We start from the raw sequence: 21878 nt of genomic DNA on the forward strand, positions 1-21878 counted from the left end.
AATTTAAGATAGTAAAAGTATTTACTTCCTCAAACGTTATGTTCAGAATAAGGAAGAGCTAGTAATTAGCATAAAATATATTGCTCCATACAAATCTACTAAAACAAAATTACAATAATACAATTCTTAAAGCCAGGGCAAAATGTATTATATTTGAGAAAAGGATGGGCTGCTTGAAATGAGTTAAACATTCATAGATGTTTAAAGATTTGCAGGAAGTAGTTTTTCTTCTATAAAAACCAATAAACCAGTATTTTAATCCTGTCCTTTCTACACTATAAGCTCATTATTGCTTACTTTAATATTAAAAATATACACATACCCACAGAGTACACTCATTTTAAAAAGAAACTTACCCGATGAACCAAATCCACTAAGGGCAGAGCCTATAGCAGCACCCAAAGAGCTACTGCTTCCAAAGCCAAGAGATGTACTTCCAGGTTGGCCAGGTCCGTGAGAAAATAAAGAACTGCTCTGGGAGCTATTAGTCAAAGAAGTGCTCCCGTAAAATGAATTAGACTGCAGATTAGTGCTTGGCTGCTGTTGCTGCTGCTGCTGCGGTGGCTGAGTGCCAATTGGCCGAAACAGACCATTTGTGCTGCCTGTAAGAGTATTTGCAGTTCCTCCAGCTGCTGCTGCCGCTGCTGCAAAGTAAATTTCAGATACTTCTTAAAACTACTCAGAAAAAGGATTGCTTTTAAAATATCTCAAACACCACCAGAAAAATATTATCCCTGAAAATGTCAGTTACACTTACCAGCTTGTGCTGCTGCTGAACTAATTAAAACAGGTGTTGGAGCCATTAATCGAACTGGAGCTCCAAGGCCAGTTCTTGCTCCAGGGCCAACCACTAAGGCACCAGTCTGATCATAATAGGCAGTTGGAGCTAGTACTTGATAGCCTAGATAATATTAAAATAAATGTTTACTAATGAAAACATTTATTGTAGAAAACATGCATATTTTCCCCTGAATTTGTGTTTTAATCAACTAGAAAACACAGCTATTATATACTATTTATATAAAACCCTTAGTTACTATTATTCCAAACTAGACAGTGAAGTTTACCTCTTAGCAGTCTTTCCTCATCTGAACCACAGAACAGAAAATAATTTTTTTACCAATTCTCCCAAGGATGATACATAACAAGCATCACTGTAGATGCACAGGAGAGAAGTTAACTACATATAGTGGATAGTTTAAGTTAACAGGGCTTAGTTCACTCCCAGAACTCAGAGAAAGGTGCCTTATATAATAACAAGGGCTCAGCCCCAACAGTGACAACCACTTGAAAAAAGGTACTGCCAACCTCCAATACTTTTACATTTAAATACTAAGACCACTAAGACCAACACTTTCAAATGCAAAGGTTGTTTTTAATTAGATACAGTAATTTTGACTGTTTTATAAGTAGTTTTATTATAATGAACATGAATTAGGAGGACCAGCAAAGGAAGAGATGCACAGGGCAAAATCGAGGAGGTGACACAGAGCTTCCAAGCCCTTTCCTCAATGAATGAACTCCTCATCAAGTGATAAATTGGAGAAGAATATTAGATAGCCAACAGGAGGGGTCAGCTAGGATATTATACAACTCTAAAAGTTTAGGAGAGAGGTCCAGGCTGGAGTTATAAATCTGGGAGTTATCAACATAAAGATAATATTTAAAGCTGTAAGATGAAATCACCAAGAAAATAAAAGAGGTCTATGGATTGAGGGTACTTTACATTAAGAGGCTGGAGAGAAGAAGAACCAGGGAAGAGACCTGGAAGGAATAGCCAGCAGGAAAGAAGAAAAAAAATTAAACAATGTGGTTTCCTGAAGGGCAAGTAAAAAAGAATTTCAATTTTGAGGAGTTTTGCCGGGAAAAAAAGGGGAAGAGGATTGAGAGTAATTTTTTTCTTAACCAGAAAATGTACTTACTTTACTAGCAAAACACGATACTTTTTGCTTAAAAATTTGTTATTGTGAAATAAAACAGAGTCAAAAGTAGTGTTAATGACTGTAACACAAAATAGAACCACTATCCAAGTCAAGAAATAGAAATTGCCCAGTAACCCACCCCTCCTATGTCCCTGGCTCTACCACAATTGTCTCTTTCCCTTTGAGTTACGCACTGTTTTATTATCTACAGCAATGACTTGGTTTAGATTATTTTGAAATTTTTATGTATGATTCATCCAAGTGGTTGTTTATAGATCTTCCTAATTTCCATTATTGTATAGCACTTCATTGGATGGACACCAAAATGGATTTATTCATTCAACATTTACACAGTTCCCAGTTTGGGGCTACTGTCAACAGTACTACTATAAACATTTTTATAACATGTATCCTGAAGCGTATGCGTACATATTTCTCGGACATAAATACCTATAGTAGTTGACACCCTGAGTCAGAATATGCATATTATTTTCAACTTCGCTAAATCATGTCAAGCTACTTCCAAAGTGGCTGTGCAATTTTACACTGTCACCACCTTGGTATTAGAGTTTCCACTGCTCCATGATTTTATTAATACTCCATGTTGTCAGACTTTTTAAATTTGGCCAATCTGGGTGACTTGGCTTTGGCAGGCTTCACGGATACCATCCTCTGCGGGTCCTGCTTGGAGACCCTGCCCTCTTCTCGTCTACCAGCTTCACCACCCCGAACTCCCCAAGGGCCTATACTTCCCAGTCATGTGCCTGACTGGGCCAAGCCGGACTGCCTGGGCATAGACCTTGGCCACGGCATCCCTTGTCAAGAAGAAAGCCGTGGATGATATAATAAAAGAACAGGATTGAGAGTTACCAGGTACACAGAGGGCTATAAACAGAGATGGAGCAACACAGAAAATGGCCAAAATTGGTAATAAAGAAGCTTGCAGTTTTAGCCAAACAGCTTGTACAACTACAGAAACAGAAAACACACACTTCTGCTGTAAGTTTGAAAGTTACTTCTATGTCCACACAAACAAGTGAAGAATTCCCAGATGAAGACGGCTGGCACAGTGCCTGCTATAGCCAAGAAAGCGCAGGCAATTAACAAATGGATCCACAAGAGACATTACAACAATGCAGAACTGCCAGTAGGAAAACAAAGAAATGACCAAAGAAATGATCAATGACACACCCGATGACTTCTTTGATGGCTCTGCTGAAGAAGAAAGCCAAGATACTGTGGATCAAATTCTTGATGAAATTGGAATTGAAATCTCTGGAAATATGGCCAAAGTGCTGTGAGCTGCCAGCAGCTCACCATCAGCCTCTAAAGGCTACAACCTCGGATGAAGAGAACTGACCGACTCAAAGCGTTAGTCAAAAAAGCGGTAAACATTGTGTTTACGATAATTTAGTTATAACTATAAACCAGGCATATTGCCAATTTCTTTTACAAAACACATTTATTTTGCAAATATGAAGACTGTAAGTGACCAGGTGTTTCCTAACCACGGCTATTTTGACTCTCTCGCCAAAGAATGAAAGCGATGCAAACCGGGAATGCTCTGGATTGGATTAGATCTGTTCAGGAGGACGATGCGTAATCGGCTGACTTTTCTGCACGGCACAGAGAAATTTCCATTCCTTACTTATTGTAGTTTATGTTCTAAATCTTTTTACACTGAATACAATAAACTTGTTAAATTCCACTAGGCACCAACCTAAAGAGTCTTGTAAAAATATTAAGTGTATCATTAATTCCTTCTCTATGGCTTGTCCTTTGTAAGCAGTATGTGTTATGATCATAGGCAATTTAGCTGCCAAATTATTTTCAAATGATTAACAAGAAGAGTGCTATTTAAACATCTGTCTTAAACAAAAACTGTCAAGCTTTTCTTTGCTTTTTTCTTCTTTTGGGAGGACATTCTAGCTGATATGTTTATTACCTTTCAAAATGTGCTTGGCAACTGCCTTAAATAGCAAACAAATTGTGCACACCTTTAAATTATTTTAACTGACAAAAAAAGTACATTTTTAACTAAAATTGAGGCCTTTTACAAAAATTATCCAGGCTGTCTTTTATAAACCTTATAAGTGTGACTTGAATGTATTAGCAAAAACAGACATTGAATTATTAACATTTTGTAGTACTAAAATATTTTGGTCTTTCTTCCAAGAAGTGAGATTTGTTCCATGTGATTATAATTTAATTCCTGCTTAATTTTGAAGTGTATTAATATGTATACTGAACCCTCTAAATTGAAACCATTGTCAATTAAGTAACAATACTATGACAATACTCCAGCTAAATTTTAAAGCATCAGCACTTTTCTCTTGATAAACTACAACTTGGTGAGAAATTAATGCCTAAATATGTGCTAATGTCTTAGCAGTATTTTTAAAAGTAAACATTGTTTTATTTAACATATGTATAGAAAGTGAGAAGAACTGAAGTAGATTATAGAGATATAATTTAGAACTAGGTTATTTTTAAAAAAAATCCTTACTGGAGTATATGTTTTCCATTGATTTTAGAGAAAGAAGGGGAGAGAAACATCAATGTGAGAGAAACATCGATAGGCTCCCTCCTGCACATGCCCCAACCAGGAATGGAACCTGAAACCTTTTGGTGTTTAGGACAATGCTTCAACTAATTGAGCCACCCGGCCAAGGAAAGTTAGTTTTGAAAAAAAAAAGAAAAATAATGTTGTAATATATGGGTTCTGGCACATTCCACCATAAAAACCCTGGAGGTGGTTACATAGGTGTAACGAAGTTAATCTGGGATGATGGACATTTTTGGATTAATACTGATAATATATTTTAGAACTAGTATACATGATGTTAAAAGATAAGGTTCTATTATTAGTAGTATTAAATACATTTACCCTGAACATTGATGGGTCAAAAGACTTTACTAGATTACAGAATGTTAACCCAGATCTTGTTTTGATTCTTGGATGTACACAGTAATGCCAACTAACTTTATTTACTTTCTTGTTTACATGTGGGGCTTTTGTTTTTAAAAATTATTTTTAAGAAATCCCAATAAAGATTTATTGCTATTATGCTTTTATTGGGGGGGGGGGGCAATCTGGAAGATACGCAGAAATGTTTTGTTGTGGCTTTGATATTCTTTCCTCATAACTAAAAAGCATTTTTTCATATGCTAATTGGGCATTTTGATTTCCTCTCAGGAAAGGCCTGTTCAACTCTCTTTCACCCATTTTCCTATTGGGCTTTTTCTTATTGATTTATAATTCTTTATGTAAGAAGCATCCAAGTCTTTCACTGTTTTAATAAAATTTGAGTATTTTCTTCTATTTCTAGCCCCTTTACGGCACTTCTGAGGTATTGTGGTCAAATTTATTATTTCCTCTAACACAGTTTCCTATATTACCTTCTAATAGCTTTAAGATTCCACTTTTCACATATAGGTCTAAAATCCAAATGGAACTGATTTTTGAACACAGGTTACAGCAGGTGTTCAACTTCATTGTTTCCCAAACAACCAACCAATAAACAGGTGGGGATCTGTGTGCGCTGGAGAGCCCACTAAAGTTATACGCAAATTTTCTACTGGGAAGGTGGTCAGGCCCCTAACCTCTCCTGTGTTCAACTAGCTGTGTTTCATCTTATTTATAAAATGAGTCACTCTTTCTTTGTACTGTTTTCTTTGCTATTAATTATAATGGTGTCCATTCCTTTTGGGAGCTCTCTTCTGTTGCATTGGTCTGTTTGTGTCTCCCATGAGGTAACTTAACTGCAGCTTTAGAGTAAATCTTACTCTAAAATAAGTCAGAACAGAGTAAGTCCTTCTACTTATTTTTTTCAAGAATGTTTTGGCTAATTTTGACCCTATGTGTTTTCATTAAATTTTATTATAAGCTGTCAAAATACTACAGAAAGAAGCTGTTAGAAGTTTTGATTGAGAATGTACTGAAACAAAAAGTTAATGTGGTAAGAACTGACATGTTCAAAATACTTAGCTGTCCAATGGTATCTGTTCATTTAGGTGTCTTTTAATGTCTAAACGAAGCTATTTCCCACAGAAATCAAACACGTTTTTTGTTAGATTCATTCCTAGGTATCTGCTAGTACTGTAATTATCCTTAAAATCTTTCATTTTCAAACATCATGCTGTTGGTTAACAAGGTTTTTAAATTAATTTTTTATATACAAAAACTTTAACAAAAACATATTGATTCTAATATTTACCTTCAGTAAGAAAGGTGGGAAAGCCAGAAGTAAAATACCACACAAGTGATAGTAGAGATGAGCTGCAGAGTTGGACATAGTTTAATAAGGTAAAATACAATGAAGAACTGAGAAAAGTAAGGATAGAAGAAAGGTTGTACTTTGCAGTTGTCACCGAGTTAATATTAGAGTTACTGTAAAGGAATCTTAAAAGGAGTGTAGGGGAGAATGTAAATTTTGACAACTAGTCTAAGAGGGGAACACAATAAAGAGAAAGCTTTTTAGGAATGAAGAGGCAGCTTAATTAACACAGTGGCTGTGGGGAAGGAGATGGCAGAGGGAAAAAGACTGAAGATACAAGACTGAAAAACAACAGATGGCACATGGGATCAAGCAGAAGGACTGAGTCTATAACCAGGTATGCTACAAGGACCAGTGATCTGGTAGATGAGAGCTAAAGAAGGCTAAGAGGTAGAAAAGTTAAGGTCTGTTAAGAGACGAAAAACCTTAACTTTCCCGTTACCTCTTATTAGCACATTAAGCTGTATATTTATATCAGAATTTGAATAACAAAAGTGAGAATTATTTCATCATAGTCCTGGGCAGAATGAGGTAAAGAAGGCATTAGAGAAAGTTTTAGAGTGAAGAAATCACGTGAACAGTCAACAAGTCACTGGATATACAAACACTAATTCTAGTCAGACCCTTTTTATGAGAATAGATTTTACATTTATACTTGTAAAGGGACTAAATGTTGTGGCCCAGAAGGCTAGGTAAAATAATCTGTTTTTTCCCTGAAGTTGTATCTGTTTTTAATTTTATTATCACTCTAAAGACAGTTAATTGTTTTGGGACACACATATAGATCATCCCCCCAAAATGTATATATACACTATAATTATAAAGGCAGTGTTTATTAAAATACATTTCATTTTTAAAACTGAGCTATCAGATGTTGAAGTGTGTATACATTTTTTGGGGACACCCTGTAGTATAAAGGTGGATTGCTTTTAGGGTCACCAACATAAGAGTTTGCTGTTGAACAAAACAAAACGAAAAAAGCAGTAAAGAGCTCTTTCATAGAATGGAAAACAGGACATATAAATTTTGAGAAAATCAAGTCTGATAAAAAGTAACAGCAAAATACCTTGAGTTTTTTAGTAAATAAGAAAATGAGTGGAATATGAGGAAATGAAGCAAAGGCATTTGCAATAACAGACCCAGAACCAAGAGCCTAAAAAGGTTACCAAGAGTTACAGGCCATAGTAAACACAGAGGCCAGAGCACTCTCTTCAATCAAGGTCCTACTCAGAATCTATTAAGGCAGGAGACTGTTGTACTCCATGACTCTTCTCCCTTTTCTCCCTGTAGCAAAAATCCGAGAGAGAAACCCAGAGTAATCTTAGCCGTGGCTTTCATGAACTCCTAGCTCAGTTCTTTATAGCTGTCTCCATGGTTCTAGGACAGGGGCTTCTGTGAAGTATACGTAGCTGGGTAAAAAAGAAAATAATAAGAACGCCCCATTCCATTATCATTTGTACTTCCGGTACAGCATATTAACACCTCTTTATCTAGTGGCTGAGACAAGATGATAAAGCCAGACCTGAGAATTTCAGAGAACAAAATGAATGCAATTGGTATAGAAATTCTCAAAACCACACACACAAGTACTTAGCAGCACTTAACACACAAAAGAAACCTTCAATCAGGATTTTTTCCCAATACATTAAACACATTTCCTAAATGATCTGAATAGGAAATTTAACTACATTACAATTAAATGGACAATGAAACTCACCTTTCATTAATAAGTAATCTATATAGTTGTAGGAGTAACTAGTCATATACTAAAAGTAAAAAAATAGGATACTTAAAAGAAAAAATAAGTCTTCAGGAGGGGACTGAATGAAGAAGTAAAATATAAAGTGATGCATTCATTATCTATTGATATTCAAAAGTAGTCTCCAGATCTCCCTTTAAAAACATAACAAGTGCTGCTTTCATAGGCCTAAGAAAAATTCCATTATTAAAGCAGTAATTTTGTATCCAGTTTTATAAATATCTGCTTAACAAAAAGAAATATTTTGTTAAGCCCTTTCTAAAAGTTGTACTGTGGCAATGAGCAGAAATTAAAAAATTTTTCTCTGTATTACGCTTTCACAAGGACATTAGACACTTGCTACTGGGTTATAAATATCAGTAGTTTAAAAATTATAAATAGGCTAAACAAGACTGCAAAATGTTCAAAGTGAAAAATGACGCCAACTTCTCAAATTAACCAAAGAACAATTCTTATAAGGCAGGAATGGCATACAAGTTTTTGTCTCACATGTCAACTCTAACCATTTGGTTTTATCTCTTGAGGAACTGCATTGAGAATGCTGGGCTCTGCTAAGCTGGAAAGATGCTATAGTTTATACCATAAAAGAGAAAATAATGGCCCTGGCCAGATAGCTCAGTTGGTTAGAAAGTTGTTCTGATACACCAATGTTTTGGGTTTGAACCCAGGTCAGGGCACATATGAGAATCAACCAATGAATGCATAAGTAAGTGGAACAAAACAGTGTTTCTCTCTCTCGTCCCGTCCCCCACCCACAATCAATTTAAAAAAAGAGAGAAATGGCTGTGCTGAAAACTCTAATACATATTTTCCATCCCTGTCATTAAATCTCATAAACAGTATTAATTTCGACTCTTGGCATCTGAATTGTAAATAATTTATTGCAAGGTAGGCAAGAGTTTAAGGAGATTTCTCTTAATGTTTTCACTCTTCAGTGTGATATTTAATATTTAAATCTATTCAAATGCTCAGGTTGTGGGCTCAAACCCAGGTAGGGGGCATGCAGGAGGCAGTTGATCGATGTTTTTCCCTCTCTCTCCCTGTAAAAATCAATTAAAAAATAATATCTATTTAAATTTCTACGATTAACCAACTATATACCTGGCATGCCAGTAGCAAGACCCTGACCAAAAGCCAAAGTTGGATTTGCTGCTGCAAGTGATTCTGCTTGTTGCCCTTGCTGGCCCTGATTGGGAGTAAGAGGGCGCTGACCTGTTCCAGCACGAAGAACCTACAAAGGACAAATGATTTCCTTAAAAATGAAATTATCAAGTAACAGATACATAAATTGATCTTGGACAACTTTGTATATATCACACAAAGCCTTTGAATAGTCTTTGAACATATTTACATGGAATGAAATGTCAATTTAGCATGAAATAATACAAAATACTTAACATCAAAAACACAATCACTGACTCCTGACAACTAGAACAATCTATTTATTAAGCAACATGGAGGTTCTAGGTCTTTTGGAAAAATTATTTCTGGTACTTATGCTCTAGCAAAATCTTTGCTGAAGACAAAAAATTTAATTTAGGTATCTTATTCTTTAAGGCTGAAAACTGAAACACAGTAAGTTTGAGGACATAAAGTATCCTTCACTTAGTCTGTTGTGAGACTGCAGTAGAGTAAAAACTGCAAACTGAACCAAGTTTTTAGAATTCAGCAGCTTTCTGAGTAAAAGCTGCTTCTTAGGGTAAAACTTTAGGGTGAGCCAATGAACACAAGATTACATCAAAACAAGGTGAAAACTCTGAGGGCTGGTCAAGTTTTACTACTCTGCAATAAGTAGTTGTTGTAGTGATTATACACAACCATAATACACATTAATTTCACAGAGATAAATATTTAAGTAATTCAGGATAAAGGGAATTCACTGAAAGTCCATCCTATAAGTAAGCATCACACATAGGTGTATTATTCAGGTAGTGGCATATTTTTATGTTTGCCTAAAAAAGGTAAAAAGTTTAGATTGAAAAATAATTTAAATGATGCTGTTGCATCTGTAAGGATTGAGCCTAAAAACAGCGTAGAAAGAACATCAATATAGTATTAAACTATATTTAAGAAAATTTAGAATAAAATTTAACTGGCAAGTAAATAACACTACTTTTCATTAAGCTGCTTCTTTGGTATATGTTGAATCTGACAGCCAGAAATATGGTATTTATCAATAGCTTTTACATTTACCAAAAAGTTCCAGGAAATTAAAAAAAATTTTTTTGTGATAAACATTTTGTTTGAAGAAATTAAATCTAACCTTTAGTGAAAATATTTCATCTTTTCGTGCTTAAAAATATGAAGTACCCAGTAATCTTCTTTTTCTGGTCAGAAATATATTAAGTAAATATTTAAAATAGTAATTTAAATATCCAGAAGAAAACTGAAAAAAATTGAAGTGACAATTACTTGGATAGGAACATTATTAGCACAGTTTAAGAACTGAAAAGAAAATTTAAAATCGCTAGAGATTTCAACAGAAATGTAAAAATGAAATACAATCAAATCTTTAAATTCATATAATATGGATCAGAAAAAAAATCATGTAATCCAGGCTTATGTACCAACTGTACAGGTGTGGGCAAAAGTAGGTCTACAGTTGTTCATATGGAAAAAGACATGCAGGTTATGATTATTACAACAGTTTTATTAACTGTCACATGGCACAGTAAACTTACTTTTGCCCACCACATATATGCATATTACATACTGAAGAAAATAAAGAGAAAAGACATGGATCTTGAACACAAAGAGCTCACACAATTTCAAAGACACTTCAGGTATTAACGGAATGAAGGCAAGCCTATACCTGCTGCTGTCCAGGCTGAGCTTGAGATGCAGCTTGCTGATTTGCTGTGTTGTTTGCCGCAGCTGCAGCTTGCTGTTGAAATAAATTGGCTGGATACACCCCCCACGGAACACCATAATACTGAGGTGGAACCACTGCTGGACCTAAACCCCACACCCCATGCAATAAAAAAAAAAAAAGAAGAGGGTAAGGTCACTACATTTTATAGATAAATGAGGTCAATCATCACTAGATCATAAAAGGGGACAGTACATAAAGACTTAGAGCAGATGTCCTTATAGTTCTGTACCTATTTATACCTACTATATTTACTTTTCCCTATTCTATTAGGGAGAAAGTCTCATTAAGGTATTAATTATTAAGACAGTGAATATTCAGAAACAGCAGCAGTGGCCTTAATGGAGAGATGTGAAGCTAAACTTTAGGAGGACCAGTGAACCCTAGCCAATTTGGCTCAGTGGTCAGAGCATCGACCCATGGATTGAAAGGTCCCAGGTTTGATTCCGGCAAAGGGCACATACCTCGGTTGCAGGCTTGGCCCTGGTCGGGGCACGAGCAGGAGGCAACTACTCGATGTGTCTCTCTCACATCGATGTTTCTCTCTCTCTCTTCCACTCTCTCTGAAAAAGCAATGGAAAAATATCCTCTGCTTAGGATTAAAAAAATAGTAATAAGAGGATCAATGAATTGACAGGACACTTAACTATCCAACAGTTACTGAATGCCAGTTTATGGGTTTGGTACTGACACACACAGATAATCAGAAAACAGATACCGCAGAACTGTAAGATTCTCTATACTCAATTCACTTCTCTTAAAAAATATTTTCTGGCCCGGCTGGGCATGGCTCAGCAGTTGAGAATCGACCTAGGATCCAGGAGATCGGGGTTCGATTCCCAGTCAGGGCACATGCCCGGGTTGCAGGCTCGATCCCCAGCAGGGGGGCTTGCAGGAAGCAGCCGATCAATGACTCTCATCATTGATGCTTCTCTCTCTCCTTTCCTCTCTCTGAAATTAATAAAGACATATTTAAAATTAAAAAAACCCACAAACTTTCTGACTATTATTGAATTACAAAAATAAACTAAACACTCATCTTTTGATTTGCAACCTGTAACATAAAACTAGGGGACATTCTGGTACCAAGCTTGCCACAACTATACTTTAATTGCAAACCCTGAAATAAACTTAGTCACAATTCTTATAAGGCAACTAAAAAAAATCCCACAAAAACAAATGAAACATCAGTGTTTATGTGGTTAGAAAAATGGGACCAGTGAGTCAAAACAAGAACTAGTTAATATAAGCATAGAGGAACATAGATACAAGAAAGCAAACTAAGAAAAACAGAGTTGTTCTTACTCTATTTTACTTAATTCAAGACAATGTTTGATTCCTGGAAAGTAGCATCATGTACAACAAGCCCACCATTAAACTAATAAACAAGACGTCATGATTCCTGACTGATAAAACAAACATGTCCTAAAATTCCACTGATAGGGAACTATTTATTGTATCTAATTTGTAGATTTTTTAAAAGTCAAACGCTTGGTTTCATTTTGTTTTGGAAGAAAATAAAGTCCAGAATAATTCACTGAATCACAAAAATGAAAAGCTTTAAAAAGTACATATTTCTAAAGATAGTTTAAGCACAATCTATAATGAGCACTGTTAGAACAGTGAAAAGGATCTATGCAGGAAAGATACAATCAAACAAAACAAGAATCAGATATCTACTGAGAACCTCTCTGTCCAAAACAGCACCCAGAAGCCATTAACAGCTATTAATAGCTTGTGGCTATTTAATAATTAAAAGTTGGATAGCCTGAATTGAGATGTGTTGTAAATATATAATATACATGGATTCTGAACAGTTAGCATAAAAAAGGGAAAAATATCTTAATAATTTAAAAATCTTGATTATATATTAAAATGATACTATTTTAGATATGTTGGACTAAATCAAACATATCATTGGAATTAATTTAATCTTTTTTTAAATTTCTATAATGTAGCTACAAGAAAAATTTTAATTATATTATCTGGCTCACATTATATTTCTGCTGGATAGCACTGGTCTTAGAAAGCCAAAGCCCAGAGGTCATCTCAAAACTAATGACATCTTAAAGTCGCTTCTTTCAGTTCCATAGGTTAACGATTTTCTGTATGAATGATATACCAGCACTTTACACACTAACATCCAGTTAAATGGCACCAAGGAAGCTCACATGCTTATGGAATCATATACATATATATACCAAATACTGAATGTGGCAGATTAGTTTCAGTATGCAAACTAAGATATTAAAGAAGAATATGAAGTTAACATTTTTTCACTTCTTAAACTCCTCAGTATTAAACTCCCCAAGTTCCTAGGCAAAGACTGTTCTTACTACAGTGAACACACTCCTGTGACTGCCATCATCCTGTTCCTGCCTTGATGACCAACATAAACCACGCCTACGACAAACTCATTTCTATCTTTATAACCAATTCAACCTAAAACAACCCCCCACCCTATCGAAGATCAGCCAATTGCTTTATTCAGTAAGACTGCCTGACCAGCACACTTAAATAAACAATAAACACAGCTTCTGTTTAAAAAATTTCCCCCCAGCTTTACTGTGATACAAATGACATGTTGGTGTTTATTTCATCTGAGTGGTGGTTTCAGGGTTTGACAGTTTTTAGGAAGTTCTTCCTAACTCCACCTCATCTTTTGTTCCCCAGCTTGCTTACAAATTTTAACACTGCTAAATAAACTTTACGATTACATACTCATACTCTCAAGATTGCAGAAGCACTTTACCATACACTCTCCCTGACCTGGGTATTTACAATACTTAACCCAGTTTATTTTTTGAGAAGTAACATTACTTTGCATTGTCTCTATGCGTAATGGGATTGGTCACAAGAATGAAGATTTGTTTGGCAATGTAAGATTTCTGAAACTAAAAAACTAAAAGGTAAGCCAATTATGTATAGGAGGAAAATTATCAGGCTTGTTTCTCCTGTAGCGTTCCAGTTGAAAAATTAACTCTGGAAACTTTAGCTCATTCTGTATTAAATGTTTCACAGTTTTTCCGAGGAACTTCAAATTGCCCAAAGAGACCAAAATAAAGCTTATACCAAGATTAAAACTAAATCCATAATAAGCAACCAGGATGAATAAATTACCTGCTAATGTTGCTGCTGCAGCCAATCCTGCTGCAGTATATGGATCAGTCCCTGGAGGAGCAGCACTAATAATATACGGATTTGGCACAAATGCAGCTGGAGCAAGGCCTGCTGAGAATACACCAGCTGTATTTAAAAAGGGGGAGAAATAATGAAAGAAAATGTAAAGTATGATTTTCTTTATTAGGTAAAAACATTTCTATTCTGAATTTGGGGTGGAGGAGGAGAGTGTACATAATAGTTTAAATTCTCACTGACTATAAGGTTCTTCATTTATGAAGCAGGTATCTTATAGGATAATAAGTGTGATACTAATTAGAAAATGACTGTACAGTACTAGCACATAACCGGCACACAGTAACTGTTCAGAACTAGAACTACTACTGTTTGATAGCAGTTTTTGATTCAATATTTCCTGAGCCATACTATGAGTTAGGGATTCAAGAGCGAAGAAGACAGATATGATCTGCCCTGACAAATTCATCTAGTGAGAAAAACAAACAAGAAACTGGCAATTAGAATATAGTGTAAGTGCTATGGGCATAGAGAGGAGGGGCCTCAAACAAGCTTTGGAAGGGGTAGGTAGGACGGAGTGGGGTTGTAGTGTATAAGATAAAACTGGAGCCCTGGCAGGTATGGCTCAGTTGGTTGAGTGTTGTCCTGTGCACCAAAAGACTGCCAGTTTGATTCCCGGTCAGGGTATGTACCCAGGTTGTGGGTTCGATCCCCAGTTGGGGTACATGTGGGAGGCAACCAATCAATGTTTTTCTCTCACAGTGATGTTTCTCTAAAATCAATACAAATGTATTAACCCCCCCCCCCCCCAAAAAAAAACAACTGGAGCTATAATAAGAACAAAGATCCATAAAGAACTTACTGGACTTTACCGTGAAAGCAATAGTAGTACAATCAAGTCTTAAGCAGAAGAATAAACCTAAGCCCAGTTCTGAGTCTAATATATGCCAGTAATGATTCAGTAAAGGCGAAGAAAAAATTTTAAAATATTCATTTGCAGTACTTAATAGAGAGAAGAAATTGCTGGTATTGAGGAATCACTGTGTTGATCTTTTACCATAAGCTACTAAAATATTACTTTAAAAATGTGCTGTTGGAATTGCCTCTTCTGGAAAGTAACTCAGAGGTAGAAGGTAAAGAAATAATGAAAAAGAATGTGTTTAAAGTTAAAGGAACTGAAAAAGGTTCAAGTTTAAAGAATACTTAAGGGGAGGAACATGGGTGTAAAAGTAACTTGCTTTTTTGTTATTATTTTTTACTTTTTCCTGTTAGTTCATAAAATTTTATTTGGAGTCTGCTTTCTGTCTATTCTAGAGCTCCAACTGGCTTCGAAAGGCAAATAACTGCACCCCCTACTTTACTGGTATGGCAATGTTATCTTTTTTCTTCACTAAATTTGAACATAAAGGTAAACAATCTTAATGAAGAAAATATTTTTAAATTTTTTCTTGGTATTTCTATTTTTAAACCACTTTAAACATTCTGACTTGATAACGGACACAAATAATTACACTGGAATTTCCAAGTGTTTGCCTCTCTCAACTTCGCATTATGTGCTGACAGCTTTCACTGATTTATATATTATTATTTAACCAAGGATACAAATAATCATCAGAAAGAGTTCTTCCCTAGTAAATCTCTACTCCTGGCATTTAACCTATTAATCTTTGCTCTCAATGAGGTATTTCAAAAAGTAATGAAATAACACCATTCAGTAAAACAAAACATCTAAATACCTAGCACAGGATTTAACAGTCTAATCAAAATGGTAACTTACAAAGACTCACCTATATGCGGCTGCTGAGCTGCGGCTAATGCATATTGCTGCTGTTGAGCTGCAGTTAACTGCTGAACTGTTAGTGCATTAGTCCTTTGAAAGAGCTATTAAGAAAAATATTTAATACAAAGATTAGTCTCAAAGCACTACATTTCTATTTAGAAAACTGGGAATAGAGTATTTTAAACACTTAGTTAAATCACTTTCTCAACTATAAGAACATTTATTCAACAAAACATTTAACTCTTCAAGATCACTCCTTTATTCACATCAACGCTTCATGGCACTTCAGCCAACACCAGCACACAGTTAAGAGGAGTTTCTTTAAAGGAGCATGCTTACCTGCTGCTGGGAATTGTAGTCAAAAAGGCCTACAGTAGCTCCTGAAGAGTCCATTGGTACCTGATTACCAGGATAATCAAACTGTAAGGAATCCAGACCAACTTGTTCCATGGCATCCAGATTCTGAGTTTCAGGATTTGAAAATTCTTCAACAAGTGGTTTATTAGCTGTAGGATTAGGAAGAGGACCCAATCCTTCTGGGGGATTAGTATTGGGGCCCAGGCGCTCAACTACTTCAGTTGGAGAGGCTTGACGACTTCCAGGAGTACGACTACAGAAAGAAAACAGAGAGGCATTATTAGTAAAAGTAACAATTCCCTCCAAAGTTGAAATGGGAAAGTAAGAAAATCATAAAAAACAAATGGTTGTTAAATAGGGCAAATTAGGCATCCCAGGTCACTAACCATTTTACTTTATAACATTTTTTTCTGTCTAATCTAAATTTCTCTTAAGAATTGACATTTTATTTTCTAAAATTATTAATGAATATTCTTCTCAATTTTAATAGCATAAAGATACAACTCAATTTTACAGATAAGAAAATAGGCCAATACCACAACTTAGGCTTAGACTACCTAAAACTTTTTTTCTCAAATCAGATACAAAATGAATAGTAGGTATGAATGGCAGACTATAAGTAACAAGTATGGGAAAGCTCAAAACCAAAGCCCACCCACCATACTCCAGCAGCACAGAATTTTGCCATAATATCTTGCTTAACATTTCAGGAAAAAACAGGCCAAAACTTAGTATTTCAGAAAAAAAACCCTGGTCACTATGACCTTCAAGACTTAAGGGTGTAAAATGTAGAATACAACAGAAAAAGGCAGCTGAACTAAGACAAAAGGCCGACTCTTGACTCTGAATAGGATTTTGAGCAAATCGTTTCATCTTCCAGGACTCAGTGTCCTTACTAAAGAAACTAAAGAGATGACCTTGTGGTTCCAACAAAAATAAACCAACAAAAAACTATTTGTAAAACCCCACTATGACAGCTCTCCAATTTGGTATCATCTCTGTAATACCAAATTGTTCCAGTTTAAATAAAAATTGTTCAACATTTATCAATGTTTTTCTACTGACTAGCTTCCTTAACTTTCCCCAATAAATTAACTAACATTGGACTAAATTTTAAGCAATGGCTCTTTTTTTAAATCAATATCTTTCATGGTCTAAACTTTATTTTTACTTCCTTTCTAGACATAATCCTCACTCATAGTCTGTTTTCTTCTACAGAAATATTTTATAAGATCCTCTCCCTCACGAGAAGTAACTTTTGTTTTGAGGAACCATGAGTTCATAGTATGTTCATGTATTAGTGCATTAAATAAATGGCAATAACTATTTTACCTGGCTTTCAATGCTAGTTGTTACACCCACGTAACTCTGCCCCCTATGTCAGGTACTTTACATTGGGATAAATTTGCTAACACATACAGAACATTTTACAAAGCAATTACTGAATTATAAGAATTATTTCCCAGGTATTTAGGTGAACTTACATTTTATTTAAAGATTAACCACTGTCCATACAACATTAGAAAAAATTTCAAATTCCTTTCCCTTTCAGGCATACCTAATTTTTCATGTGAATATTCCAAAGGTTTATTTATCATTCAGAATATATGGGGGGGCGAGGGGCGGAAGGGACTGAAAGAATGTTCTTTAAAATCAACCAATTTAAAAAAAAGGCAGCCTGTTATCCTTTCAGTTCTAGTCCCGTAATGTATATATTGATGATTTATCAGTTAATGTACATACTAATGATATGCATCATAGTGACCATATGGCCACAGCTATTAGTTTAAAATGTTTTACACTGTTCAAGTACAATACTGTGTCAAAAATAATTCATAAACAATTTAAATACATATTCCAAATTTAACAGAATAAAATTAAAATGCTAATAAATGTGAAGTTCATATTAATATGGAAAAGCATATCCTTTTATACAAAACAACTCTAAGATACAAAAAGTACAAGATACAATAGAAAAAAGTCATGCTATAAGTGGTGCTCTTTTACTGCTATAGTTAATGGTGTATTAACACTTCAATTATAAATGTATACTCTGAAGGATTTATAATCAACTCAAGTTTTAAATGCATGCCCTTGACTAAAACTTAGATTAGGGAACAGCAGAAGAGCAAAATCAGGATAAGGGTGTAAAACAAATTTATTTCCTGTCAAAAGAGGTTTACTGGTTTTGGATGCTTTTTTGCACTTAGAACAAATATATATGCCACTTTTTAAGGGCCACTGTTAGTCTGCTTTTGATAACTAAAGGCAATGAATGTAAAAAGTGTACTACCCACACGTACCTACACTCGGTTAACTGAGATTCCACGGTTCACGGTATCTCAAAGAAATGGCTCATTTTCAGGTACAGGCCCCAAACCATTTGACTACTGAAGTATAAAGTATAGGAAATCATTACAAAGAAACAACTTCCTAACACCACCTAATCTAGGACCAAAGGCTGCTGGAAGAAAATACTTATTTAATTGCCATAAAAAGACAACTAAAAAGCTACAATTTACAGAATTCTGAGCTTAAAGCTAACTTTTTGAAGTCTCTAGTATGTTCCCCACTTCCCAATTTCAGGAATGTTAAGTATTAGCACAAACTCACATAAAGGTCACAGATCCCGAGAGCTAATTAATTATGTTTCCTCATTTGCAACATTAAGAGTTAAATTGGGGATAGGAGATACAATACAGAGATAAAAAGAGGAAACTCTACAGAAAGGTGCTCAAGAGCAGCCCCAAGAAGTCTGCCAGGAAAAAAAATCACAGATTAAACCTGAAATTCACTAAATTTTAGCAGGGAGGGAGAAGTTAGTTTAGACTACTGTATTATCAGAAAGGTAGCAGGAGAGTCTAACATTACTCTTTCAATGGAATGTACTATTTGACAGAATGTTTTGAAGAGTTGTTTTTTAAAAATGGCTCATAATCATTTACTAATATTCCTTATTAAAAAATTAAATCTTCCTCCAGATTAACACAAGGTACAAAGGGAAATAAAATAAACCAAAATTGGAAAAATGTCTACATCAGTCACATCAGCTAGTATTCATAATCCCTAAAGAGATACGCTTTTCTTCTTGAGAAAGTTAAAATCTTACTTAAAATCTTTGCAATCGGCATCCATTCCATTTGGCAAACCTCTGCCATTTACTTTAGCATCATCACCTCCTTGTTTAAGATCTCTGTTTTGGTCCTCCTCAAACGGAGAAGCCTTGCCTTTTTGATCTCCTTTCTCAGGTCCATCTGTTTCAGCATCTCTAGTGCCCTGAGGAAAAAGAATCTGTTTGATTCTGAGTATTTAATAGAACACACAAAAAAAGCACCATAAGGTGACCTAAAACTACACTATGGTGCATGTAAACAATAAAAACATTGAATCTTATTTTAATTTTGTAGTCAACTAATTTATCAAATGCCAAAAAATTGAGTACAAACCAGTGATTTATAACAGAAGGGCTAAGGCAACCTTAACTATAGCGGTGCTGGAAAAGCAGTAACACCACAAACGAGATTAAAATTATACTTAATGCATAAATGATTTTGTTTGGTTCCTTTCAGAACAAGCACTACCACAAATAAGCAATTTTATTCTTGCAAATTATGTATTGTAACTAATATGGTTTGATTTTTGTAACACAGTTAAGAAATATTGTTTCATGTATTTTAACAAGTGGCCAAGAGATGAAGATGAACACTAATAGCTATACAATTTCCTTTAGCTCTAGGAAGGGCCAGAAAACTAAACTGGTTTAAAGATAACCAAATGACCATTAAGCAATTGTTACATATTTCTTTATTCAAAATACTTACAAAAGTTCCCTTCCTAAAGCGAGAATCCAATTTATCAGCAGGAGAAGAACTTAGCACATATTCTACCATGCTCACACCAAGGCCTCCACTTTCTGATCGCGGGGACAGTATTGCATTTACTTCACTGTTTCCATGAAAACCCTGTCCAGATCTTCTCTGTACCATAATAGGCTGGGACATTGAATGGTCTGTTTGGAAGAAAGAATGCAATTACATATTTGTACTTTTAAGTTAACCGAATGTACTTACACAAATTGATATACTAAAGTAAGAAAAATCAGCATATTGTTTTAATGTTGTTATAATCTTTATAATCTATATTACAATCTATATTAGAAAAAAGTCTTAATTCTGTTGAAAGTCACTGGCCTGGGCACATGTCTTGATAATCCATATAGAAAGAGCCATTTAGTAAAAAACAGGTAAAAGCCTATGTACAGTTTCTTTTCTTATATACGTCAACCAAAAAAGGTCAATGAAGAAACATTAATCTGAAGGCTCAGTTGCCTATAAAGATCTTATTTAAAAATTTAAGGTTCTCCAAATTGATGGTTGCCAGATGGGAGGAGGGCTGGGGAAGTGCCTGGAAAAGGTATAGAGATTAAGATGTAGAAATTGCCAGTTATAAAAACAGTCATAGGGAATGTAAAGCACAGCACAGGGAACACAATCAATAATAATTTAATAAGTGTGTATGTTGTTAGATGGGTACTAGGCTTATTGGAAAGATCACTTTGTAAGTTATATAAATGTCTAATCATTATGTTGTACCCCTAAAACTAATTAGTACTGTATGCCAACTGTAATTGAAAAGTAAGTTCTTTTGGTGACTTATAGCAATTCAAAACAAAAACCTTTAGGGATAAATTCTACAATAAAGATAACTCCTCCTAAATTGGCAGAGGCACTTCTCAAGCTCATAGTTTTGCACTGGACAGATGCAAAACACATGGCTATACTGCTATAAACACAAACAATTAAGTTTGGAAAACCTAGTAGTAACACAGAATTTTTTATTCTTGGTGTAAAAACTAAGTATCGCTTAAAGGATATTTTAAAAAATCCCTTCTAAAGTTCTCCGTTTATTTTTAAGAAAAAATTATTCATCTGGTACAAATATCCTTCCTATTTCTGTGACAAAAGACAGTATTTAAGCTCTGATAGCAAATGGAATACAAATATAATAAAACAGTTGAGGCAACATTCAGAGATTTGTCAAAAAAAAAAGAAAAGAAAAAGTTTTTTAAAGGAACCAATAGGCTGTCAGCTACCTCTGGCTTTTTGTGAATATGTTCAATACTCAATATTAGCTCTAGTCCTTAAAGGGGTGAACTATCACAGAGGTACTCAGTCTCATTTCATTAATTGTAATACTTTTTAAATGATTGCTACTCATTTGCCCATTCATTTACCCAGTTCAAATACTGAGTTACGGTCCATCGTATGAAAGAACAAACAAGACAGTCCATGCCCTCAAAGAGATGATAGGCTTAATAGAGGGTAATCATAACAGAATAGAAGTGCTTCAATAAAAACAATCCAGTATATTATTAGAATAGAACAAAGGGGTATCAATCCTTCTCAGTCTTAGTGAACCCCAAAAGGAAGGGCAAGAGTTAAAGCAAGCCCCCCTCCAAAAGGTAGTTGGTGGTGAAGAGCATTTTAGTTAAGAGAAACCAGCATGTTCAAAGATCTGGAAGTGCCAGAACAAAATGTAACTTCCAATCACAAGCAGTTCAGTTCAGCTGAGAAGGAGATATGACAGTCTCCTGTGGTCATGGAAATAATCTTATTAGAATGACAATTCCTCTAGAACAGGAATGTACCGGTCATAATTGTACATGCTTGGAATTCAAGTTTGTTCAGTAAATAAAATAATTCCATTCATTTCTCACGTCTCCTAGCAAAAACTAATATTCCTCTTCAAAATTTATCCCTACAACTAAAAAAGGTGGGAG

At 34.9% G+C, this 21878-nt stretch overlaps 1 protein-coding gene and 1 pseudogene across 9 annotated transcripts in view; one reads left to right on the forward strand and one right to left on the reverse strand.

The window, feature by feature from the left end:
- PUM2 (pumilio RNA binding family member 2) overlaps positions 1–21878 on the reverse strand; it is a 76488-nt gene that overhangs the window by 27142 nt on the left and 27468 nt on the right. For all 9 annotated transcript variants that reach the window (XM_087823383.1, XM_087823382.1, XM_087823380.1 and 6 more), the window contains 9 exons: positions 19921–20108; positions 19209–19375; positions 16082–16352; positions 15750–15843; positions 13948–14073; positions 10771–10913; positions 9060–9189; positions 758–901; positions 357–644 (listed from right to left, as the gene is read on the reverse strand). In XM_087823383.1, coding sequence (XP_087679509.1) covers positions 357–644; positions 758–901; positions 9060–9189; positions 10771–10913; positions 13948–14073; positions 15750–15843; positions 16082–16352; positions 19209–19375; positions 19921–20108 — 1551 coding nt within the window. The remainder of the gene's footprint in view (positions 1–356; positions 645–757; positions 902–9059; positions 9190–10770; positions 10914–13947; positions 14074–15749; positions 15844–16081; positions 16353–19208; positions 19376–19920; positions 20109–21878) is intronic.
- LOC107546361 (charged multivesicular body protein 2b pseudogene) lies at positions 1808–3271 on the forward strand (annotated as a pseudogene).

Source organism: Miniopterus natalensis, chromosome 13, assembly GCF_054644295.1.
Source record: "Miniopterus natalensis isolate mMinNat1 chromosome 13, mMinNat1.hap1, whole genome shotgun sequence".
NCBI classification, from domain to species: Eukaryota; Metazoa; Chordata; class Mammalia; order Chiroptera; family Miniopteridae; genus Miniopterus; species Miniopterus natalensis.